The 25,970-nt window shown below is 50.3% G+C and overlaps 1 protein-coding gene across 1 annotated transcript in view; it reads left to right on the top strand.

The window, feature by feature from the left end:
- FBN3 (fibrillin 3) overlaps positions 1-25,970 on the top strand; it is a 281,443-nt gene that overhangs the window by 138,049 nt on the left and 117,424 nt on the right. Inside the window, exon 9 of the mRNA XM_037885777.2 lies at positions 5,864-5,989. Coding sequence (XP_037741705.1) covers positions 5,864-5,989 — 126 coding nt within the window. The remainder of the gene's footprint in view (positions 1-5,863; positions 5,990-25,970) is intronic.

Genomic DNA, 25,970 nt, shown 5'->3' with positions numbered 1-25,970 from the left:
CCCGCCCCTCTCCACCCCACATAGGGCAAAGGGGGGAGCATGCCCGGGGTGTTGCTGGGGTGCGGCATAGGTGGGACAGGGAGAGGAGGGGGGGTTCTGGAATGGAGCTCCTCTGGTGTGTGTTAGGGCTGCCCTAACTTGTGCTGGAGTGGCGTGGCTCTGACTCAGCGAGCAGCACCCTGCTTCCTGCGGCTCCTCCTCGCACTACGGCCAAGCACAGCTCAGATGTAGTGGAGAATCAGAAAATCTGTTCCTGGCCTGTGCTGGTGCCGATGGATCCCTAAAGGGAGCATGGCTGGGCAGAGAGGTGCCCTTCTGATCACAGCACACCACCGTCTTTGAGTCTTCAAGTGCCACTTGGGCTTTAACACAGGCCAGCTCGCGAGACGAGGTTGTTCTGTTTACTCGGTGCAGCAAATGATGCACAGTGACTCCTCCCACGTGGACGCAGATGGCTGGTATTTTTCACACATGTTCCACACAGGTGGGTCCTCAAGCCGCAGTAGCATCCCTGGCCAGGCAACGAGGTTTCATGCACAGTTCAAAGGAGACATCTCCTTGCACTGTCACAGGCAAAACCAGTGACCAAGGCCCGGCTACGGATAGAAATGTGTCTGTGACTCCGTAGCCATCTCTAGGGACAGAGCAGGCAGAGTCGGGACATTTGCCTCCAGCACAGTCTGCCATATCCTGGTCTGTGGCCCTGCTTAGGGGGTGGAGGGGCAGCCTGCATCTGTTGGGTTCTAGTCTCATTTGTCCAGGTCCTTATGCTGCGCCCATTCAGCTGCTGCTGTGTCTGAGTGCCTGGGGAGCCCGGGCTGGCTCTGTTGGAGACTCAGAGGAGTGTTTCTCACTGCGGAGGGGTTTTTATTTTTGTAAAGTGCCTCTCCTTTTTCCAAGTTTATTAGAGAGTCCAGTCTGAACCACGCAATTGCGGGATGGTGTATGTCTACTCTAATCCAGGCAAGCCAACGCAATCCCCAAGCCCACTCCTTGTAGGTGTGTTAATCACCACTTTCTGTAGTTCCCCATCATTTGGGTGTTGATGAACCAGCCAGTTTAGACTGCAGCTGTGCCCAGCTGGTTTACAACACAGCAGGACTTGGGAAATTAAGATCCATGGTATACATGACTCTGCCTCCTTGGGTCAAAGCCATTGCAGAGGTGTTGCTGAAACCCAGTAAAATGACTTGAGTCCAAACAACCCATAGAAGTTGTAACGAAACCTTTCTCCACTGGATGAAAAGCCCTTGCCTTCATTCCCACTGCTGTCTGGGAGGCGCTGTCATCGGTGGAGGACAGAAGCAAGGACCTAGAGACTTGGCTTCTAATCCAGATGGTGACTCTGACTTGCTGTCAACTTCTGTGTCTACAAACCTGGAATGCAAATGTGTACCTGTAATAATGGGTTGTTGGTAGGCCATCGCTGCTGCTGATGACAGTATTATTGCGGTTCTCATATATGGCTACGCATATGACTCCTATAATGATGGGTTCCAGCCTGGTAAAGTACTTGAGAGCTACAGGGGAAATTGACTTTGTTATTGCTGCTGTCCCTTCTCCAAGCCTCTGGGCTTTCCCCTTCCCAAGGGAATGGTAAGTCAGCAACCCCTCCTGGGGAATCCCCTTCAGGGCAGGAGGGAGACATCTGACCCCAGTGTGCTGAGAGACTCCTGGGAGAGCACTGCTGCCATGAGGAAGGGGCCCAAGGAGCAGCACTGAAACGCTGCAGGGTTTCCTCACTGGTTTTCCAACACTAATGCACCAGGAGACTGCACTCGCTGCCTGCAGTGCAGGGGGCCTCTACCCGGAGACGAAGGAACTCCTGGCTCTCCGGTGGCTGCCCCAGGCTTGGCCCCAGTTCTGAGCGAGCTCTTGTTCTGTTTCATCTCCTCTTTGATCTCAACCTCTGGGACAGCACACCCATCCTTCATCCCCTGCCTGGCTGTGTAAGGCAGGCTCTCGGAGAGCACCTGCCCTGTGGGCCTGGGATCTGCCTGGAGCTAGGAACTAACTCTGCGGCGAGAGAGGCTCCACCTCAGCTTGTGTCGGTGCTCTTAGCTAAACGACGACCTCTTTACTGATCGGTGTTAATAAACAGCATATGAAACTCTTAGCTTCTTAGCTTCTTTTTCCAGTTTGGCCACTGAACCAAAAAATCAATGATTCTCTCCAATCTCCTCCATGCCGAAGAGCAGCTCGGATAGACACCCTGAGCAGGGCCCTCCTTTAATAGAGTCCAGAGATGTTACTGCCAGAAGAGACCATGGTGAGAATCGAATCTGACCCCATGTATAGCACAGGCCAGAGAACCTCCCCCATGGATTGCTGCCCTGAGCCCATCACTTCTGGCTGAGCTAGAGCCCAGCTTTTGGAAAGAGACACCCGGGGTGGAGAATCCACTATGAGGCTTGGTAAGTCGTTCCAAGAATTCATCTTGCTTCAGATTCCAGCCGTTGGTTTTCATTATGCCTTTTTCTGTCCCAGTGTAGACCCCTCTGCTATCAGAGATCTCCCCAGGGAGGCACTTATAGCCCATGGTAAAGTCACATCTTAACCTTCCCCTGAATCAATGAAATTGACCGAGCTCTGTTAGTCACTCACTCTCAGGCAGGCTTCCCAGACCTCAAATCATCCTGGTCGCTCTTTTCTGAATCCTTTCCAGTTTGTCAGTATCCTCTTTAGCAGTGTGGACATCAGACTGGAACCCGGTATCTAGTAATGCTCTGACCAGCGCCCTACATAGAGGTGAGACAGCCTCCCTCCCCATCCCACAGGTAGCGTTAGCTCTGTGAGCAACTGAGTGATCCTAAGTCTTTTCCAGAGCCAACACTTTCTAGGATACAGGCCCCCAGCCACTGCGTGTGATCTACATTCTTTGTGCCTAGAATAAAAGCCCACCCTCTATGGTGATCAACATAATTTGAACCCTGGACCATCAGGTCCCCAGTACGGATCGGTAGATCCCTTGACCTACAGGATTCACCTCTCCATGCCCGGCAGCGTGGATGGTACGTTCCATCACTAAATCACGAGTGGTTTCTGCTCATGGAACAAAACCTCCGTGCTGTCCTGGTAGCAGAGGCAATCAAGTAGCCGGTGCCTGCTTTTGGGCATCTGTCCCTGTGTCCAGCACAGAGCCTAGCCTCACTCTGCTGATGCCACCAGGCCGCATGCTGCAGCACTCTACGCCGGTCACATAGGTGAAGTGCTTCAGAAGGAGCAAAACTTGCCCCGTTGTTTCTTGTTAACCTCCTGCTAGCCCCATGCAGTTTCCAGCAGTTGTGCATTTTGTGAACTTTATTGCAAACAATTGGATAATATACGCAGTTTATGGACTCGTAAAGCACCTCTGTTCTTGGCCTACTTCGCTGATATCCCCGCTCCTGTAGCAGACAGCATGCTGGCATGAAGCACCTCATTGTAGGGAGTTGTTCAACTTTATTCCCTCTCCTTGCCCTTGTGTTCTGTTTTCTGGCACATTATCGCCTATGGGCTCTCTGTGTGATTCCTCTCCATTGGTTGCTTGTGTCTGCAGCAAGCTAGACTTTAGCTGGGCCATGTGTAATACTGACAGACCCTGGTTGCTGGTGGGCAGGATCAAACCTGTGGCCTCTGGGAGCTTAAAGCATGAGCCTCTACCGCATGAGCTAAAAGCCACCTGGCTGTTAGCTAGGGCTATACAGCAGGCTTATTTTTACCTCTCTCTCTACGTGGTCTCGGTGCCACTAGATGGGACAGAACCCCACCCCCAGAAGGTGTGTGGATTACACATGCAGTTTATTAACACTGATCAGTAAAAAGGAAGCAATAGAAATAAATAATCCATTCTGCTGTTGTGGACATTAGCCAGGGGAGATCTGGAAACCTGGTGAATCGCCAGGCGCACGTCCCAGCAACCTCTGGAGCACACTCAGTTCCAGCACATCTGCTCTTTCCAGCTCAGCTCTTGGCTGTCATACTCTTTCACTTGGTCAGATTATCAATTGTGGATGCCCAAAGTTAGGAACAGGCCCCAGGAGCTGGCACCTGTTTGCAGCTTCAGAACCATGGGGATTCAGAGGCATAGGAAGGGAGAGGATGGTCTTGAAGCTACAGGTCAGCGTGCAGAAGAAGAAGAACTGGCCTCTGGTCCCAGCTCTGCCGCAGAATTTCTGGTGAACCCTGCACTAGGCACAGCCTCTCTGGGCTTGCTTTTACCTAGCCCTAGCCTGGGAGCAACATTGCCCCCTCTCTCTGGGACAGCAGGTGTTCATTCACTGATGCTTGGGGAATGCTTTGATATGGTCCGATGGCAGTGGCTGTCTTGCTGCAAGGCATGTTGCGTGTGTTTCATGACTCATGTAACAATTCTTGTTAGTCCCAGGCAGGGCCGGCTCCAGGCACCAGCTCTCCAAGCAGTCCGAATGGGGACGCAGTCCGAATGGGGCAGCAGGCCATGTCCAGCGGCAATTCGGCGGCAACTGCTTGGGGCAGCAAAATTGGTAGAGCTGCCCCCGGTCCCAGGGCCTCTGAACACTGGGCTCCATTTCACAGCCTCCAGATCAGCCTGCAGGCCGCGTTGCTGGATTCAGCTGCGAAAAGGCTTGTTGCAATTTCTTTGGGACTTGCCTTCTGTTGTCCAGTGAGAAGACGCTGACTCAGTGTTCATCTCGACTCTTTGACTAACCCATGTGCAGCCCAATCCGAGGGAGCTGCAGAAAGAGAAGGACTTGGCAGAGCTTGTGGACACACATGGTCTTGCAACACCTTACAGCTGGTCCTGGTTTGGACCCCCTCCGTCTCCAGGGGGCCTCCTGCAGCAGGGCCATAGGTCACTGATGTAGGGGCACATGAGGGGCATTACTGAGCACCCAGATTCCCAGAGGTTCTTTTCTTGTGGGCTGTTGCCTGGTTTTGGAATCACTCCCTAGTACTCCCAGACAAGTGGAGCTGGACAGCATGTTTCCCTCTCCAAGTATCTGCCCATCTAGCCATGTTCTGTCTTGTCCCTTTTGCTAACTTAATAGCAAAGTCTAAATATGCATTAATGGTGGCACAGCCCTGGAGCAGTAGAGGTTGTTGGGAAAGAGAGTGAGTGAGAGGTGAGTGCCTGGCACTGACAGCAGAGTGCTATACAAAACCCTTTGTGCCACCCTAAAACGGTGTGGTGCCAGTAGGCTGGGTAACCCCAGTGCTGGGGTCACTGCAGGAGCTCCCAGGAGCACAGAGGGAACTAGCCAGTATTCTCCCTTTTGAAGACTGCACAACAGCCACTTGGTGCCTGACTTACCCTACTGGCTGGGACGGGGAGGGAGGGGTGCAGGACCATGGGAGGGGTGCAAGACAGCATTTGCGCAGTTTCCCAGTGGCCACAGGAGAGCGTGCAATGGCTTTGATTCAGGATATGGGCGAGTGGCTTGGCAGATACATGCACTGCCCTGTCGTGGGAGCAGCAGGCATTTTAGCAGCGTGGGGAGCTGGAGGGCTGAGAAGTGCAGTGAAGCCCCTCAAGATCAGCTGTTTCCCTCAGTGGCTCTGCCTAGCTGAGCAGGAGTTCCTGGCGGGAGCAGTTTTGCGCGGGAGCCCTGGGTCTCTGCTGGCAGTCAGCCAGGGTGGTGAAGGGCCATGTAGAATAATGGGGATGGAGAGAGGGATAATCACAGTGTCTCGACCCCACAAAAACATCAGCTGAAGATATCACCCAAACAGCTGGCAGAGGCCAGCCAGGGCCCCTTGGAGTGTAGGTGGCAGCCTGGAATTCCAGGTGCTGTCCTCGAGACAACTGCCTTTGGCTGAGGGTCCTCTGTGTAGATGAGCAGAGAAGATGGTGCAAATCATCTTTGCAGAGAAGACTAACCCCTGGTGGCTTGTTCTTTTCCAGATGTGGATGAGTGTGCCACGATCTCCAGTGTTTGCGATGGCGGGGAGTGCACCAACACGGCAGGCAGCTACGTGTGCACGTGCCCGCGTGGCTTCATGACCAGTCCAGATGGATCCCGCTGCATCGGTAAGATGGCAGACAGCTCTAGGTTAGAAAGTAGCGGCTCATTCCTTGAGTCAGAGATCCAAGGTTCAGTCCCGGCCAGGAATGGTATTTCATTAGTGTTCCCTATCAGTGTCACACAGGGCCCTGTGGAACCAAAGCGATCCTTATTTAACAGCTCAGGGCTGGCCTTACCATGAGGTGAACTGAGGTGACTGCCTCAGGTGCCAGACTGGGGGTGGGGGGGTGCCCCCAGGACCCAGAGTGTAGAAAATTGTGTCTGCTGCTGGTGCATCTGTATTCTCTCTGCTCCAGATGCACAGAGAGGGGGGAGTGCTGTGCTGGAGGAAGGAGGGCACAAGAGACAGAACAGGCAGGCAGGAGAAAAGGGGAGAGGGAATCACAGAAAGCAGCAGGAGCTGCAGGGGGAGAGAGGAGGAGGAGCCTCTTAGGTACCTCTCTAGCACCTGCAGGAGCCTGGACTGATTAACCCCAGCTTCTCAGGGAGCTTCCTGTTTCCTGCTGCTTCCCTGAACCCATTTGAGGAGAACAGGCAGTCAACTGAAGTAGTAGGAGCCAGTGAGGCCCTTAAGACGCTGATATCTTCCCTCGCTCAGGCCCTGCTACCAGCCTGCTTATTTGTCCTCTTCAATTGAGTGTTGAGAGCCACTGTAGCTGGCACAGGACAGCGGTCATGAGTGAAAGAAGAAAACGCCCCTCTGGGGCAGCATTCAGAAAAAGCAAGCAAGCAAAGGAAGCTTTTCTATCTAAGCAGAAAGGAGCTCTCCTGAGATACACAGACACAAATGTTCACGGTGAGCCTTCCGGCCCCAGTGAGGATGTGAGTGGTGAGGAGATGCCTGATCTTCCAGTCAGTCAGAGGGCAGGTGACCTGGCAGCTACTGCAGCATCCATATCTCCATCTCAAGTGGATGTAACCAGGCACATTCCTGAAGAAAAGTCTAGATCAGAGAAGAGTGTGGTGGAGGCACAAGAAACAGCTGCTGTTGAGTTTAGTTCCTTAAGTCTAGAGGATCCAGGACTGTGGACCCACTTGAGCAGTAGCCTGAGGGACTTCCTTGCACTGCATGGGCCACAGCAAGTGAAAAACTTAATGTTTCCCAAAGACAATGAAAATAGAAGTTTCCATCCAACACATTACTGGCGTGAAATCCCCAATGGTGACAAAGTGGAGAGGCCATGGCTTATGTACTCAAAAACCCAGAATGCCGCATACTGTTTTTGTTGCAAACTCTTCCAGTCTAATGTTCCAGCCACATTGGGTTCTACAGGAACAAAGGACTGGAAAAATCTGTCTAGAAATCTGGCATGCCATGAGAAAGCAGCAAATCACGAGAGAGCATTCCATAGGTGGAAAGAGCTTGAGATGAGACTAAGGTTAAAGGCCACCACAGATGATCAGCATCAAGAGAAGATTGCATCCGAGTCTCTTTATTAACTTCAGCTTGGAGAAGCTGTGTTCTCCACTGGCATTTGTTACAGGAAGTGTTAGAAGTATGCACAGAACAACAAAAACATTTGGAAAGAGGGTAGTCATCTTATTTGTGCACATATATTCCAAAACAGCCTTTGGAGTTGATCCTGCTGAACTGTGTCTTGAAAGGGCTTTCAGTTCATCACCTAAACCACTCGCATCAACATCGCGCATGTCATCATGTGTCAACACTGTCTCACGTGCCCTGCATTGCTGGTGTAGGTCTTCTTCAGGTATAGTGAGGAGTTTTGGAATATCATACAACATCCCAAATATAGTGCTGTGTTCCTTGAGCTGCATGAAATGTTCTTCAACTGACTGTATTGCACAGTCTAGCACCGGGTTAAAGAATTCAACTTTGAATTGTTGTTTGGGGTCTCTTATGGGCTTATCCCGTGCCTCGTAATCAAAATGTCTTCTTCTTCGGTGACTCTTGTATTCTTGAATGGGTGGGAAAATAGCTTCAGTGTGAAGTTCCTCTGCCAACTTCTGCACACTCTTCAGAACGTTCTGAAATCCCTCATCTGACCCGTAAGACTGTAGGTCTGACTTTGCTTTGTCCAGTTGTTCCATTGCTCCAGATATATCAAGGTCAACACCTTGGAGTCTCTTGCTTACAACATTTATTTCAAACAGTATGTCATGCCACAACACTAAGCCACAAAGAAATTTGAAGTTATGTGTGTTTCTGGGAAGACAGATGATGCCAGAGTTGCCATTATGGGGGATAATGCTATGACAGGAACTGTTCGTGGGAGAAGAGTGACAGTGGAAAATGGAATCACCTGGGCTGGAAGGCTCACCGTGAACATTTGTGTCTGTGTATCTCAGGAGAGCTCCTTCCTGCTTAGATAGAAAAGCTTCCTTTGCTTGCTTTCTTTTTCTGAATGCTGCCCCAGAGGGGCGTTTTCTTCTTTCACTCATGACCGCTGTCCTGTGCCAGCTACAGTGGCTCTCAACACTCAGCTGAAGAGGACAAATAAGCAGGCTGGTAGCAGGGCCTGAGTGAGGGAAGATATCAGCGTCTTAAGGGCCTCACTGGCTCCTACTACTTCAGTTGACTGCCTGTTCTCCTCAGGTGGGTTCAGGGAAGCGACAGGAAACAGGAAGCTCCCTGAGAAGCTGGGGTTAATCAGTCCGGGCTCCTGGGGTGCTAGAGAGGTACCTAAGAGGCTCCTCCTCTCTCTCTCCCAGCAACTCCTGCTGCTTTCTGTGATTCCCTCTCACCTTTTCTCCTGCCTGCCTGTTCTGTCTCTTGTGCCCTCCTTCCTCCAGCGCAGCACTCCCCCCTCTCTGTGCATCTGGAGCAGAGAGAATACAGATGCACCAGCAGCAGACACAATTTTCTACACTCTGGGTCACCTCATGGTAAGGGCAGCCCTGATTAACAATCATCTCATCTAGCCATTTTAGTTTCTATTCTTGGGGACTGGAATTCCTAACTGGACTTCTCTGTGGGTCCTTAGACAAAGGCTTTGTCTACACTACACACCTTTTGGCAACAGGGCTGTGCCGCTACAGCAGTACCGCTAAAGTTGCGCAGTGTAGAGAGCTCTCCTGCCGACAAAAAACTTCCACCCCAGCGAACAGCGGTCACTTTGTCGGCAGGAGAGCGTTCCTGCCGACAAAGCGCTGTTCACACAGGTGCTTTGCATCGGCAAAAAGTTTGTCATTCGGGGGGGGGGTATTTTTTCCACACCTCTGAATGACAAAAGTTTTGTCGTTTAGGTTCCAGTGTAGACAAAGTCAAAGTACCTCACATGATGTGAACAATGTTTGTATTGTCTTTACTAGGAGGATCCTATTTGGGGATAAACAGAGATGGAGCTTTTCTAATTTTTGAGGGTCAGGAGGAATTAATAGTTATTAATCATTCAAGGCATATCTGTTCCCTATACCCCTTACAGCATAACTGACAGGAATTCAGGGAAGATTTTCCTATACTTGGGTCCTGTCCTACGTACAAGCCTTGGAGTCTGGAGTGAATCCTGTGTGTTTAACATATGGAAATTTCCCCCCCAACCCTTGTAAATGTATGATAGTCCATTTCTCTGAGGAACAGACAATAGTTTCTATTATAAACACATCATCTCTCTAATTACTTCTTCTCTGTAGGGACACTTCCTGTAATAGAGATGAAGTCCATAATCTGTCTCAAAGTGCTAGAAGTTCATTCATCTTGAGCAGAGCAAAGACAGAGTTACTTAAAATGAGCACTCTTTACAAATGAGGCAGAGATGGGGTCGTTGTTGGGGTGATGGAAACTACGCAGTAAAGTTCACTGTTGGAAGCCCTGTTTTAGAGCCATCGAACCTGGACTAAAACTGATCATGTTTCCGTCACAAAAAGCAAACATAAAATGTACCATAGAGTCACCTTGTTAGAGGGGCTAATAGATTTTGACAAGAATGAAATTCCTTCCTTCCTTAGATCACACATGTTGGCATATGCAAGTCAATGTGTGTGGGGGGGGAGGTGTTTGAATGCTTTTTGGATGAGAAATGTAGACATTTAACGACTTTCACACTTGTCAAATGATTCATGAAATGAAAAGTAAATAGAATCAGGATCCCAAGATTTAAAAATAGTTTAAAGCCTAATTGGCTCTAGTGGTCTGTGACTGAATCTAAAGTCAAGACATCATGCAGGAGCAGTCCCCTGAGCGAACATGGGCTGTTCATGTGCTGTCACCGTTTGGGACAGACAGTATTTTTTCTGACAACTTGTGCAGACACCCGTGTGGGGTCCTTGCCTCACATTCCAGATTTTGAAAGCAGTTTATTTTATTTGGAGTTTTTTACATTCATTTAGAGAGCGTGTTAGGGAGTCGAAACCCACCATTTACATTTAATAAAATAAACAGAATAAAGATTTTGCAAAAGCTAATATTAATAGATAAAGTGGCCCCCATTAAGAGTCACATGTGTGCAGAGTAAGCAGAGAGTGTCTGAGACCCTGTTCCAACTCCCACAGCCGTTTCCCAGCACTCAGACAGGAACTAGCTGCAGGGTTCCCTACCCCCTGGGCAGTAACGCTTGATACAGGGGAACGTTTTAGATCACAGAGGCCTTGGAATATGTGACTCTATGAATGGCCACAGTAACTTTTTTCACATTTTTCATCAAGGTAAATTATTTTCTGGTTGAATTTACATATTGTCCTGCAGTGTTTGCCCCCAAACAGGGCAGCATTGAACTAGGCAGGACAGCCAAAGCGTGAAACTGACTAGTCTGTTTTCATTGTCTTTTCTGGGCGAAACAAACAGAGTGAACAAACAGCAGCTGACGTGGTGAAAAGTCTGTAAGATTTTTTTTAAATTAAACACTTATTGAAAGCCCACTCAGCTGCGTTTGAAGGAAGACTATGACTAGAAGTCACACAGGAATATGACTTTTGTGGTACTGGTTCCTCACCCTCACACCATTTGTTTAAACTCACAAAAGAGACTCCTGCCAACACCATTTCCAGAAGGCTGGTGACTCCCTTGAGCTGCTTTACTGTAGAATCTGTTTTGCAAACAGAGAACTTTAAAAGAACAATTTTCAAACTGGAAATCACCTTCAAGTGCGTTTCTGCTCTGGGATGTGGCTGTGCTCCCACCCAACCGCCTCCCCTCGCATTTGGAGTCAGATCTGTAGTTTGTTAGCTTTTCCTGCTTTTTTACTCTGAGCACTGACAACTTGAGCTAAGAGAGAGTGAGCTGGACTCTGTTTCTTCTTGGGCATCATCAACAGAATTACTGACTGAAGTTCCCTTGCAGGGTAACTTTCAGTCAAGGGTGCCAGAGCCTTCCCAAAATGGGACATCCTCCCCCATCCCGAGGCCCTGCCCCCACCCCTCTTTTCCCCCCAAGACCCCACCCCTGGCCAACCTGGAAGCCGGACCAGGGCCAGGGAGTCCCCTTCCCACCCCCAGCCAGAGCCAGATCGGGGAGAGCCACACGGGCAGCTGTGGGGAGCCGGCACGGAGTCACAGACCCTCCACCTCCATCTGCCCTGGGCTGGGTGGGGAGCCCCAAGGGCGGGGACACAGGCAGGAGGCTGCTCTCAGCCCCTCCGCATCACGGGCAGGTGGATGGTCCGCACGGCTCCACACTGGCCTGCCCGGGGGGGTGGGGCCTTGGGGGGAAGCGGAGGGGAAGGGGGCTGGATCTGTCCTGGCAAAAAGTGGCTGGGCCAGGCCCGTCCACTTTCAAAAAGTGGGAGGGCCCTGGCCCCCTGGTCCCAGCGCCACTGCTACCAGTCACTCCGCAAACCCCTGGGTGTCCGTGCAGGTTGGGAAGGGGTCACTTGGAGCAGGGGTGTGACATCCAGCTCAAGGAGCCATCCCCGCACGGGCTCTGACTTGAGCTGCCGCACTCAGATAGCATGTAGCCATGGCAGTGCACGTGGTGGGACAGGTTAGCCACCCTGAAGGTGCGCCGGTGGTTTCAGATGGGGCCATTCTTGCGGTGGCTAACTTACCCGTAACACTGCTGCCGCTCCGTTCTATTTTTAGCATGGTCGCTAGATGAGAGCTAGTGCAAGTATGTCTCCTCAAGCTGGGAATCACCGCCCAGCACGAAGCATAGACATAACCTGCGGGTCTAACTGGGAGCCTTATCTAATGGCACTGGTGCCCCGGATGGAGAGAACCCTAAGAGAGCAGGTGTGAAACTCAATCCAATCAGAATTCTTGTTCCCTTTGCCGTGGTGTCAATGCCAGCACAGCGTGCAAGGGCCCCCGCATTCACTTTGAATGTTCAGGTCAGGCAGGATTTATTTTCTGTCTGCTCTATAATGACCCCGAGGGGAGTTGTAAAACAGGTGCCCCCCTCACTAGGGCCAGGCTCCCTGGTCAGACTACATATGCCATGATGCACTGCAGCCTCCCCGCGTGGTTCAGGAAGTTGCTGCATTGTGGGAGTCACTGGCCGTGGCAGAGTCTGAGAGAAGCTCTCGTTAAGCAGTTGACACATAGATCTGCCAGATTAGAGGGCTAGACTCTTTTCCCATTGGGTGTAATCTCGTAATGGGCTGTGAGGCCTTCCTCACTAATGAGTGCTGTGAAGGACACATAATTACTAACCCCCATTGGTAGGACAGCTGAACGTAGAACCCATGTTCTCTTGTCTCCCAGCACAGCACTCCTTCCCTCAAGCCAAATCGTGCTGTGAGGGATGGAAAGACGGAGAGAAGGAGGATTGTTTCTGTTTGTCCGTCCTCGGGTGGCTCAGTTCTGCATGTTGCTCTCGGGAGCTGGGGGCATGCTCAGTGCGGATGAAATCCTGAGCCCTCTTGGCAGCAGTCATCAGCAAGCTCTGGTGAGCCTAGTGTGGGCTGGGAATGGTGATTTTCAGCTCCTTCGAACTTGGCTGAGTCTGAACAGATTGTCATGGTGTCCGCAAAAGACAGCACCCTGAGCCCACAGCACTCTCCCTTCCCAATTTCCAAGTCCTGCTGCAAACCAGGGAGCCATTCGAGCACTAAAAAAAAAAGGGTTTAAAATTTGTAAAGTGGAAAATTACTGCTGCTCCACCTGGTCCTCTGTATTTGACACAATGTGTTGCTGGGGCTTTTCCCATTCGGTAATGCTGATGTGGTACAACTCTCTGCTCTGCGTCCATGCAATGAAATCTTCATAGGAACAATACGGACTCCTCAGCGTGCATTCACTGGACCCTGTCACACAGAGTCAGCCTGTGGACAGGCAGGAGTCAAGGTCTGGTCTGTCAGTGTGACAGCTCTCCTGACGGGGGCATTCACAGTCACTCCCTGCAGAAAGGGTCTGAGTCGCTCGCTAACACCAATTTCACACTTTTTGGACTGTTGTTTCATTGGCAATTTGGAGTGTTTGTTTCATTCAGCCATTAGCCATCCAGCTAAAGGAGCAGGGGTGAGAACCAGGGGAGGGGCTCTGTTTGGAGTGAAAGTATCTGAAAGCAAAGAGATGTCCAGAAAGAGGCGACAGAACATTGCCACTTGCTCCCCTGTCAGCACCATCCTAGCTGGAGGTGGGTGAGAACTTTTCAACTAAACAGGTTTTCATCAGAAAACGCCACTTTGGTGAAACCAGAACTTTGCGCAGGATTGAACCCGTTTCAACTGGGAAGCTTCGTCAGTCCAGGGTGGACTTTCTGATCAGAACCACCAGTGAGGGAGCTACTGTAACCCTTCTGCCAGGCCAAGTTGATAGCAGCAAGGGCTGGGCTCAGTACACAGGGGTTCCCTGTGTTCATCAAAGCAAATGCAAAACTGGCTCAAGCCCCCACCCAGTGACCTGGGAAAATCTTACACACCCCCTGGGCGCCTCAAAGAGGAAATACTTCCCCTCTCGCAAGCACAGAATCTCGGTGTAGCAGAGAATCTTTAATAACATGAGGTAAATGACATCAGCATTAAATTGGGGAAACACCACAACTAGTGTTCATTAACCAAACCATGAGCAAAGACCCACCCCAGCAAATTGAGCCACATCCTTTCCCTCGGGTTCTTGAGTCCTAGAACTCAAACATCTCTTGAGTCCAGCAATCCACAAATCACCCAAAGTCCAAAAAGTCCAGCCCCAGAGTACAAAAGTTCATCTGCAGAGTGTTACTCCCCAGTCTGGCTAAAAACGTGCCTGTGGGGGGGGGGGAAGAGGTAAGGGGCACCTTACATGACCTGAAGCTGACTGCCCCAGAGGGCTCCGCTCAGCTCAACATCTCACAAACGCTCCGCCAGCCGATCGCCGAACAGCACCACTGCACTCTAGATCTTCCGGCTCCCCACTACTTGACACAGTGCTCAGTGATTTCAGCTCATAGTAGTGGGGGTCTTAATGCTAGTGCACCATAAGACCAAAGTGAATGCAGCACAGTACCTGTAGCAAGACTCTGAATAGGCCCAAAATTAGCTCTGACATTCCACAGTGGAGAGAGAGAGAGGTACAATTGGTATTTCAGACCCACACCACCAGATACTAATACCTGTCTCAAACCTCTCTCAATTCACAGAGTTTTGGAACCCATGTCCCTTGCCTAGCGAGTGCTACTTAGTTGATGGTGAGTCCCTCCATCATAACAAAAGGCCAAGTACAGTTCCAAGCACAATTCCCATAATCAGGGTAATAACAATTTATTCTTCCTGCCCCAATAACAGAGACACTGGGGATCCCACAACAGCCAAAGTGACCATTTGGGCAGCTATGGCCTCATTCTAGGCGGGGTGGGTGTGCCTATGCAAATGATATCAGCCCCTGAAGTTCTTTTCCACAATTTGCCACACCTCACCACCAGATGTCAGGGTGGAGCTCATCCTGACTCTGCTTACACTACCTTAGCAGAGCCAAGAGTGTGGTGCTTGGTGCACCCATCAGGCATTTAGGAGATGAGCTTTAAGTCTCTGTCTGACTGATTTGGAGCAGGGGCGTGAACCTGGAGGGCTCCTCCTTCCTGGTGAGTGCCCTAGCTATTCCGGGGTGTCTCTTGCTCTCTTGCGAAAAGCTGTGCAAGGTCTCAGCTTTGTCCCAATGCAGAATGGGAAAATGTTTGAATTCTTGACGTTTCATGGGCTGGGAAAACTGTTTCCCGCCCAGCTGTGCTGCTTCCCAGAACAGGCTCTCGGCTTTGTTTTGCCACCGCGCAGGAAATGTTGACATCTGAGCAGTTCTGTGGTTTGAGCAGCAGTGCAATAAAGAAAAGCAAATCCCAGGCACGTGCAGTCCCTTGCCAGATTGCCATGACTCTGAGCAATATGCTGTAGGTGTCAATGCACTTCCATTCCCCCCTTGCACTCAAGAAATCTCAAATTCCTTGTGAGCCGTCCTGCTAGTATTTTCCAAACAGCCACAACCGTTCCATCACCCCTCCCCAAACTGGGGTGCTGCTAAAGTTAAGGAAACAGGTTCAACTCTGTCTCTCTCATCCTGCTTTGTCTGAGCCTATGTGCTATTTTGGGACTTTTTTTTGCCTTCAATATTACTTGCTGTAGTGAGATTACCATGCAAACCTGTCAAATTAATGGCTGTGTAACTCAGGCGGAATAACACCACACAGGCCGTGGTCTTGTGGCTCCTGAAGTGCGGGTGGTCCTGCCAAGAGGCCAGGGATCAGCCGTGTGTCTATGAGTAAGACAGGCCAAGTAGGGATTACATTAGTTTCTCAGAGATAGTTTTACATACCACAGCCGCTTCAGGAGCTGAGCAAAGGCATCTGAGTTTACTGAACCAAGTGCCTCCAAGTTCCTAGGGGCTGTGTTGCTCCACCACTGCACAAATGCATGGTGCTCTGTGCCTCAGCGGAGCTGTCACTGCCACACAACCTCGCCTTGCCTGCAGGGATGAACGCCAGCTGCAGCCTAGTGACCCACTGTTATGGTGCAGGGCAGCTGTGCCGACGGGGAGAATCCCACAGACGAGCGGGGTTGGGGCCAGGAGGGGGGAGTGTCCTCCCCAAACACAGCATGATCTCCTGGCAATGCGTTTGGGTGCAGCAGTCATTCAGAGGCACCATCCCTACAGATCTAGGTAAGTTGTAAAAGAGAGCGCTGGGCCACCCCAGGGCCCTTCCCGTAGTTAACTTTTTCAGGGGCTGGAGTGTGAGGAATGGTGACACGTCCAGCCTTTCCCAGCACTCCCCTGAGCCTGGCCTAGTCTGGGTCAAAACAGAGGAGCCTTGCCCACAGGCAGAACGAGAGACAGCTGTTTAATAATGATCCTTACCTCCCAAATGCTGGGTGAACATTTACCACTCAATCCAGCCAGGTAGGTAAAGACACACCAATCATTACCTGCCCTGACCAGAGCCTCAGCGCCTGTCTGCATGCACATGGTATTACACCAGTGCAAACCCTGTGTGGATGAATCAGTGTCACCAGCAACTCCTGGCTCCCAGTCCCCTATGTTGCCTGCTGATTTTCCATTCTCTCAAGTGATCCATCCCTGTCTCCCATTCCCAGCTTCTGGCAAACAGAGGCTAGGGACACTGTCTCTGCCTGTCCTGGGTAATAGCCATTGCTGGACCTATCCTCCATGAATGTATCTAGTTCTTTTTTTAACCCTGTTATGATCTTGGCCTTCACAACATCCTCTGGCAAAGAGTTCCAAAGGCTGACTGTGCGTTGTGTGAAAAAATACTTCCTTTTGTTTGTTTGTTTTAAACCTGTAGCCTATTAATTTCATTTGATGACCCCTGGTTCTTGTGTTATGAGAAGGAGTAAATAACACTTCCTTATTTACTTTCTCCAGACCAGTCACGATATTTTAGACCTCTATCATATCCCTCCTTAGTTGTCTCTTTTATAAACAGAAAAGTCCCAATCTTATTAATCTCTCTTCATACAGAAGCTGCTCCATACCCCTAATCATTTTTGTTGCTCTTTTCTGAACCTTTTCCAATTTCAATATTTCTTTTTTGAGATGGGGCGACCACATCTGCACACAGTATTCAAGATGTGGGCGTACCATGGATTTATACAGAGACAATATAATATTTTCTCTTATTATCTATCCCTTTCTTAACGATTCCCAACATTCTATTTGCTTTTTAACTACCGCTGCACATCGAGTGGATGTTTTCAGAGAACTATCCACAATGACTCCAAGATCTTTCTTGAGTGGTAACAGCTAATTTAGACCCCATCATTTTATATGTCTAGTTGAGATTATGTTTTCCAATATGCATTACCTTGCATTTATCAGCATTGAATTTCATCTGCCATTTTGTTGCCCCCAGTGACCCCATTTTGTGAGATCCCTTTGTAGCACTTTGCAGTCTGCCTCGGACTTAACTATCTTGAGTAGTTTTATATCATCTGCAAATTTTGCCACCTCACTGTTTACTCCTTTTTCCAGATCATTTATGAACATGTTAAATAGGACAGGGTCCAGTACAGACACCTGAGGGACACCACTATTTACCTCTCTCCATTATGAAAACTGACCATTTATTTCTACCCTTTGTTTCCTTTCTTTTAACCAGTTTCTGATCCATGAGAGGACCTTCCCTCTTATCCCATGACAGCTTACTTTGCTTAAGAGCCTTTGGTGAGGGACCTTGTCAAAGGCTTTCTGAAAATCTAAGTACACTATATCCACTGGATCCCCCTCGTCCACATGATCGTTAACCCCCTCAGAGAATTCTAGTGAATTGGTGAGACATGATTTGCCATTACAAAAACCAAGTTGACTCTTCCTCGACAAATTATGTTAATCTATGTGCCTAATAATTCTGTCCTTTACTATAGTTTCAACCAATTTGCCCAGTACTGAAGTCAGGCTTACTGGCCTGTAGTTGCCGGGATCACCTCTGGAGCCCTTTTTAAAAATTGGTGTCACATTAGCTATCCTCCAGTCATTTGGTGCAGAAGCTGATTTAAATGTTAGGTTACAAACCACAGTTAGCATTTCTGCAATTTCACATTTGAGTTCCTTCAGAACTCTTTGGTGAATATGGTCTGGTCCTGGTGACTTATTACTTTTTAGTTTATCAGTTTGTCCCCAAAACTCCTCTAATAACACCTCAATCTGGGACAGTTCCTCAGATTTGTCACCTAAAAAGAATGGCTCAGGTTTGGGAATCACCCTCATATCCTCAGCCAGGAAGACCAATGCAAAGAATTAATTTAGTTTGTTCACAATGGCCTTATCGTCCTTGAGTGCTCCTTTAGCATCTTGATCGTCCAGTGGCCCCTTCTGATGTACTTAAAAAAAATTTTTTTTTTGCTATTACTTTTTGAGTCTTTGGCTAGCTGTTCTTCAAATTCTTTTTTGGCCTTCCTAATTATATTTTTACACTTTGCTTGCTCCTTTCTATTTTCCTCACTAGGATTTAACTTCCACTTTTTAAAGGATGCCTTTTTGCCTCTCACTGGTTCTTTTACTTTGTTGGTTAGCCATGGTGGCACTTTTTTTGTTCTCTTACTATGTTTTTTAATTTGGAGTATACATTTGAGTTGAGTCTCTGTTATGGTGTCTTTAAAAACTTTCCATGCAGCTTGCAGGGATTTCACATTTGGTGCTGTACCTTTTAATTTCTGTTTAACTAATTTCCTCATTTTTGTGTAGTTCTCCTTTCTGAAATTAAATGCTACCATGCTGGGTTGCTGTGGTGTTTTCCCTGCCACAGGGATGTTAAATTTAATTATATTATGGTCACTATTACCAAACGGTCCAGCTAGATTCACCTCTTGGACCAGATCCTGTGCTCCACTTAGGACTAAATCAAGAATTGCCTCTCCTCTTGTGAGTTCCAGGACTAGCTGCTCCAAGAAGCAGTGATTTGAGGTGTCAAGAAACTTTATCTCTGCATCCTGTCCTGCGGTGACATGTAAACAGTCAATATGAGGATAGTTGAAATCCCCCATTATTAGTGAGTTTTTTATTTTTATAGCTTCCCTGAGCATTTCACAGTCACTATCACCATCCTGGTCAGGTGGTTGGTAGTATATCCCTATTGCTATATTCTTATTATTCAAGCAGGGAATTTTTCTCCAGAGAGATTCTATGGTACAGTTTAGTTCATTTAAGATTTTTACTTCATTGGATTTGACGCTTTCTTTCACATATAGTACCACTCCCCCACCAGCACAGTCAGTTCTGTCCTTTCAATATATTTTGTATCCTGGTATTACTGTGCCCCATTGATTATCCTCATTCCACCAAGTTTCTGTGATGCCTATTATATCAATATCCTCATTTAATAGGAGGCACTCTAGTTCACCCATCTTATTATTTAGACTTCTAGCATTTGTATATAAACACTTTAAATGATTGTCACTTTTTAGCTGTCTGCCATTACATGATGTAATTGAATGGGACTTTTTTTTATTTGTCTATTTCTCATCAGATCCTACCCATATTTTATTGTCTTCCATCCTCTCCTCCTTACTAGGACATAGAGAATCTCTATTAATAGATCCTCCCCAAGGGATGTCTCTGTCCGAACCTCTGCACCTGTAGGCTTTCCCCAAGCCCTTAGTCTGAAAACTGCTCTCCCTTTATCTCAATCTGTGGTCTCCTGTGCCAGAGGAAATGCCACATCTACAAGAAGGGATTCATTCTGGGGCCAGTGCAATGAAATGGTTAAAAGAAAGTGTCTGATAAAAGGCCCAGTTGGCTTAATCCCTTTGACTTTAAAAAGGGGTCACTGTTCTCTGCAAGTCTCAGAGCTGGGATTAGAGATGAAATATACATAGAAACAAAGATCAAATGCCCCAGTGCAATTAATTCCAATTAAATTTCAGGGGCATGTCAACTTGCTGGCACAGGTAGTTGTAAAACTCCTAAAACCCGATCCGACGGGATTCCCCCTCATTAGTTTGCTTCATAAACCAGGGAACGGAGCTGAATTAGCTGAAGAGTTGAACTGTTCCTTAGAGGACACGTTCTCAACCCAGGCCAATCTGGGCAGGTGCAGCACTCACCCCCATCCCAAGCCCTGGGCTACCAGCCACCCAGCCCCGCACCCCAGGCCCAGGCCCAGGCCCAGGCCCAACTGTCACGGTTTTTGCAAGGCTCATAGAACTGGAATGTGTTTCTGGGTCTTGTGAGCCTCTGGCAGCACTTCACCACACAGCTTCTCTACAGCCAATGGCAAAACCCCTGTGGATTATGATGGGGCAGGAACCAGCCCAGTATGACGTCACCGCCATTTGCAGTAGTGTTGTGATGTCATCATTATCACGCAGGGCTGGTCCTAGGGCAAGTAGGGCACACTGAAACCTGTGCTGACAGAGCGTCACTGCCTGGCAGCGGCTCCATCAGAGTAGCTTGGGCACGCATGAGATGCAGCCACACCTGGCAGCTGCAGTGTGGACATATCCTCCGCTAATTCCCAGCGACGTCTCCAGCTACAGGACTGCCCAGGCACCCAGCAGGGGAGGGACAGCGAGATCTGCTGTGCACATTTTCATCCCCAAGGACTTCATGAGTTTCGCATATCGACCTCCACACGTCTTCCTCTACTGAAATACACGTTCCTGTAGGGAGCACCCCAGCAGTCACTCAGTGGAGCACAGCTCCACGGCACACAGGTTCACATGGAAGTACAGAAGAATGCAGCACCCAACTGCATCCACACTGCACCACGAAGAAGCTTTTGGATTGATCAGCTCCATCCACAGAGATTGGGGACAGTCCAAGCAGAACAGCGAGTTGGAGCCCACCCCCAGCTGACGTTATTGCTGGGACGTGAGACAGAGACTTGTGGGAGCTGAACATCTGGCTTGCCATGGCTGGTGTCTGCTGCCAGCACCTCTGTCCTGTCAAATCAGAAAAGTGAGTGAAAATCTTATGACTGTGCCTGGCCGGGCCTGCAAGGAGTGCCCAAAGGTGCCAACCCTGCAAGGCAAGTCGCCTAGGTGTATCCGAGGGACGAATTTTTGCCGTACGATAGGAGTGTCTTGTGTGCTCTGATGTATTATGAGCTGGAAGCTGGTGCGGCTGCCTTGCCCAGTGTGAGCTGGCATTGTGAGTCCGCATGCAGGGCAGGGCACATGGCCACTGACACGAGCTACGAGGAGCATGTCTGACTGTTCGGAGAGTGCTGGGGCAGCTCTGAACCAGGGCACAGCAGAGAGAAGCTGCGGGATAGCAGGTGAACTTGCATTTTGGTTCCATCTCCTGCACCTGATTTGTGTAATGCTTGTATGGAAAGTTGCTGGCAGTAGGTACCGAGTAAGACGGGCAAAGCCAACACTGTACATCTACGGTGGGGAAAGACCTGGTCACAAGCCTGATGGACTCTTCCGTAAATGTTTGGCTGCTCTGGTGATTCCCGCCTAGACAGCTGTATAATATTGATCTCAAAGGCCTAAGGCGTTAAATGTGTTTATAAACTCCTTCACTGTCCCACATTACAGAGTGACAGGTTTGGGAGGGAAGGGGGGGGCGGATCTACAGAGACCATAGTTTGCTCAGTTACTTGGCAAACCCAAAATCTTTCATTCTAGAACTGAAAGTTTATGGATCAGACACAAGAAAGAAAAAGAAATTAAAACAAGCATTGATACCGAAACTGAGAGATTGTGCAAAACAAACAATCAAAGCCTTTCAAGTCTCTCTCCTTTTTTAGGCAAAATATCACTCTTATTTTCAGAACAACCTTTCTTTGATGAAAAGCCGAGGGAAGGGTTAACTTTACTTCCGATCCTGATGTGTGAAGGGTATTCACTTCTCCTGTTTCTAACAGACAGATGGAGGCCAGGTGGAGAAGATAGAGGATGGAAAAGGTGGGGGAAATACAGCTTTGCAACACTGGCTGGCTGGCTAGTCACAAATAGGTGCTCTGGCTTTGGCTAGCAGGCCAAGCATGGCACCTGCTGTTTGGACCCTGGAGCACGCTCCGGGCAGGAGTGTCATCTGGTTGGGTTCGTTCTCCTTAGACAAGGCAGGGGTGGACAAATGCAGTATGGCTGATTTCAGGAGCCGATGAAAAGTGGAGAGAATGAGGGAAAGGATAGGAGACGAGGGAGGGCAGAAGACAACACAAGGGCAGGGAAAATAGGGCAGGCTCTTACCTGCCTCTGTGGTGTGGGAAATTAGGTTTCCCCGCCAATGGGCTGAGGACTGGACATCAGGGTGATGTGATGATTTTCTAAACTCACAAGTAACAAACCAGGTTCCTTAAACAAGGGCAGGCTGGCCAGCCCGCTCTCAGGAGGAAAGTCCTTCACCTGGCCTGCTCCTGCCCACTGGCGGTGGAGAGGAGCCGAGACGAGCTGCAGTGTGGGTCGGTCGTGGGATGAGCGGGGAGAATATTCTTCTTTTCCAAGTCTCTTTTTAAGACCCTCACGAAGGAGGGTGAGCAGGTGGCATCTTTTACCCCCTTTATGTCCACCAGGGAATTCGTGTACGGTCAGACGTGGCCTCGGTAACTTTGTTCTCCCGTGTTCTGTTTACCAAGTCTGAGCTCACACAGGTTGCAGTTGAGCTGAGGGTAACTTTGTAGGTCCAGCAATTGCAACATGCCCCCCAGGACTCAGCGGGGCCAGGAGTAGCTGCACATGCTCCTGTGTGATGGCATTAATCTGGCTTGTATTGTTCATAATCGTCAGGATGAGGCTTGTCTCCGCAGGCACATATGGCCAGGTCCTCAGCCCCGGTGAGACCGCTGACAGAGCAGCTCATGGCTGCCCTAGAGGGGCACTTGAGGATCCCCCCAGTGTGAGTCTCTCCTGCCTTCTCCCCACTGCGGGGACATGTGAGGGCAGAGCTGGAGTGCAATGTGCTCTGCCAGTCCCACAGCCAGCACAACTGTCCCTGTGGCACTACTTGAGCTGGCATAAGTTAGAGATGCCCTGAGGCTGCTTCAGCTTACACCAGGGTCCAGGTTTGCCCCATACCTGCCCCAGGATCAGATGATTCATGTGCACCAGCTGGCGGGTATGTTGATGCACAGATGGAGCAGGCGGTGATGTGGTACGATAGGTAGGGGCAAACCTGGGATTTCAGAGATGCCAGAATGGGAGGTTGGACCTTGGGGTGGGGTGGGGAGATAAGGCCTTGGGGAGCCCCTACAGTCTGCTGCAGGCAGCCAGGGCACGGTGGGCTGGCAGGGGAAAGAGCTCCTCACAGAGCGCTGGTAGAGCAGTAAGGGGTTCCCAGCAGAGGCACCAGGCACAGCGATTGGCAGGCCTCCCTGGGAAGCTTCTTAGAATATCTGTGATGTAGGGACTAGACTGGGACCCTGGTGGGGCCTTTGTGCCGTCTGATCCCTGCTTCTGGGGGGGCTCGAGTATGGCAAGAATCGCCAGCTTTGGGGCCTGTCCACCCCAGCCTGAAATCAGGAACTTCAGGCAGGTGTGAAAAATCAAATCTCCCAAACCCCTGCAGAGGCCCAGAACATGGCCCTGAACCTGGGCAGCGAAGCCAGCTGCTGTGGAAGGTATTAGTACTAGTGGGGCCCATAGGTGCCAGCTAAGGTCAGGGCTCCATAACATGGGTGCTGCTCAGACACAGAGAGAGACCGTCCATGCCCCATAGAGCTCACAGTCAAAACACACAAGGGCAGGAGGGGAAACTGAGGCAAAGAGAGGGTCTCTTCACCAGGCTCAAGCCTTGTTGAAAATGGCCTGCCTATTCCTGAAGAAGGGATGGAGAGATACTGTTCAGTCATGGAAGGGTTAATGAATGCCACCTCCTTTTGCTGTGGAGTAAGTGTCCATCGAACCCACGTTGGGGCCCCTTTGTCCTCCCCCAAACTCAGCCGCCAATGCCGAGTGTGTTTTATGGGTGTATTAGCCAGACCTCCCCCTGGAGCTGGCATTTGTGCCTAAACTCTGGCTGGGAAAGCCGTGGAATGAGTCCGGGTCAGATTTAGTCTTTGGAGTGGGGGATCGTGACGGTGAGTGTTACCTGCAGATACTCTCATGAACTCCAAATGGCAGCGTCAAGAAACCTGCCCTGAGTCTAGCTTGTGTGTTTGGAAGGCCGTGACACAGGAAGGGACACCAGCAAGGGGCCAGGCTCACCCACTTCTCTTCCCATGTGCTCTAGCGCCTCAATCTCCCTCCAGCCAGACTCCTCATTCTCGTAGAACTTAGGCCCTGCTTACTGCTGTGGGCTTGGAGGGCAGAGGAGGTGAGCAGTCACCGCTTCCATCGCCTTGCGCTGCAGATCACGACATGTACGATCTTGAGGAGCCTGATGTTGGGTTAGCCGAGTGTGACCGGAGTCCCAGGGGGCCGTGCTGAGGTCACTCAGGGTGAACTGCAAAGAACGGGGCAGACAATCTCCAAAGCTGGTGGATATTCCAATACTTAGATTTACCAAACCAGCACAAAACAGCTTCTATAATATGTGACAAAGTTCCTCCTCTGTCTTGGGGGGTCCTGCGCTTTTTGGCGGATTTGCTCGCTTCAGAGGTTCACGGCAGCCCTCAGTTTGGCCGCTTCTGCTAGAGGCTCAAACCTGCCATTCACTCAGCTAACCTCATCACTGGCCAGCATGGGGGAAATGGAGAACAATCCCCGCAGTCTCGGTGTCCCACCTAGTGGGTCGGGGACAGGCCAGATCCCTTTCCAAATTAGAACTTCTCTTCTGATGTTTCTCACAGACCAGGTCAACCCATCCTGTGTCCGATCAGGGGTTGTGGGGGATGCGCGGAACCCAGACCCACCCTCTACACCAGCTTCCAGCCCAGGGCCCTGTGGATTGCAACGGTCTATAATATCCCCTGTATCAGCTGCATGACAGCTACAACTCCCTGGGCTACTTCCCCATGGTCTTCCCCCAGCACCTTCTTTATCCTCACTGCAGGATCTTCCTCCTGAAGCCTGATCAAACTTGTACTCTTTAGTCCTCCAGCAGTATACCTTGTCACTCCTTGTGCACCCTCCCACTCACTGATGGGAGGTCCTTTTTAAACCAGGTGTCCTGATTCGCCTGCCTGCCATAATTGATTCTAGTAAGTTCTTAATTGGCTCCAGGTGCCTTAATAAGCTTGCCTGTCTTAATTGGTTCTAGCAGGTTCCTGATTTCTCTAGGGCAGCCCCTGCTCTGGTCACTCAGGGAACAGAAAACTATTCATCCAGTGGCCAGTATATTTGCCTTCTACCAGACTCCTGTAGGCCTGGATCCCAATAGGACCAGACTCCTGTAGGCTTCCAGGTCCTGTGGATCTCCCCCTTAGGCTGGGGGGGGATCCTTTAGCGGTGGGCGAGCTTTGCCCGCCCACTTCCTGGATCCCAATAGGACCAGACTCCTGTAGGCCTGGATCCCAATAGACCAGACTCCTGTAGGCCTGGATCCCAATAGGACCAGACTCCTGTAGGCTTCCAGGTCCTGTGGATCTCCCCCTTAGGCTGGGGGGGGATCCTTTAGCGGTGGGCGAGCTTTGCCCGCCCACTTCCTGGATCCCAATAGACCAGACTCCTGTAGGCCTGGATCCCAATAGGACCAGACTCCTGTAGGCTTCCAGGTCCTGTGGATCTCCCCCTTAGGCTGGGGGGGGATCCTTTAGCGGTGGGCGAGCTTTGCCCGCCCACTTCCTGGATCCCAATAGGACCAGACTCCTGTAGGCCTGGATCCCAATAGGACCAGACTCCTGTAGGCTTCCAGGTCCTGTGGATCTCCCCCTTAGGCTGGGGGGGGATCCTTTAGCGGTGGGCGAGCTTTGCCCGCCCACTTCCTGGATCCCAATAGGACCAGACTCCTGTAGGCCTGGATCCCAATAGACCAGACTCCTGTAGGCCTGGATCCCAATAGGACCAGACTCCTGTAGGCTTCCAGGTCCTGTGGATCTCCCCCTTAGGCTGGGGGGGGATCCTTTAGCGGTGGGCGAGCTTTGCCCGCCCACTTCCTGGATCCCAATAGGACCAGACTCCTGTAGGCCTGGATCCCAATAGACCAGACTCCTGTAGGCTTCCAGGTCCTGTGGATCTCCCCCTTAGGCTGGGGGGGGATCCTTTAGCAGTGGGCGAGCTTTAGCCCGCTCACTTCCTGGATCCCAATAGGACCAGACTCCTGTAGGCTTCCAGGTCCTGTGGATCTCCCCCTTAGGCTGGGGGGGGATCCTTTAGCAGTGGGCGAGCTTGCCCGCCCACTTCCTGGATC

Source organism: Chelonia mydas, chromosome 25, assembly GCF_015237465.2.
Source record: "Chelonia mydas isolate rCheMyd1 chromosome 25, rCheMyd1.pri.v2, whole genome shotgun sequence".
Classification (NCBI taxonomy): Eukaryota; Metazoa; Chordata; order Testudines; family Cheloniidae; genus Chelonia; species Chelonia mydas.
Note: the sequence above shows the minus strand (reverse complement) of the source record. Positions and strands in the feature narration are given on the sequence as shown.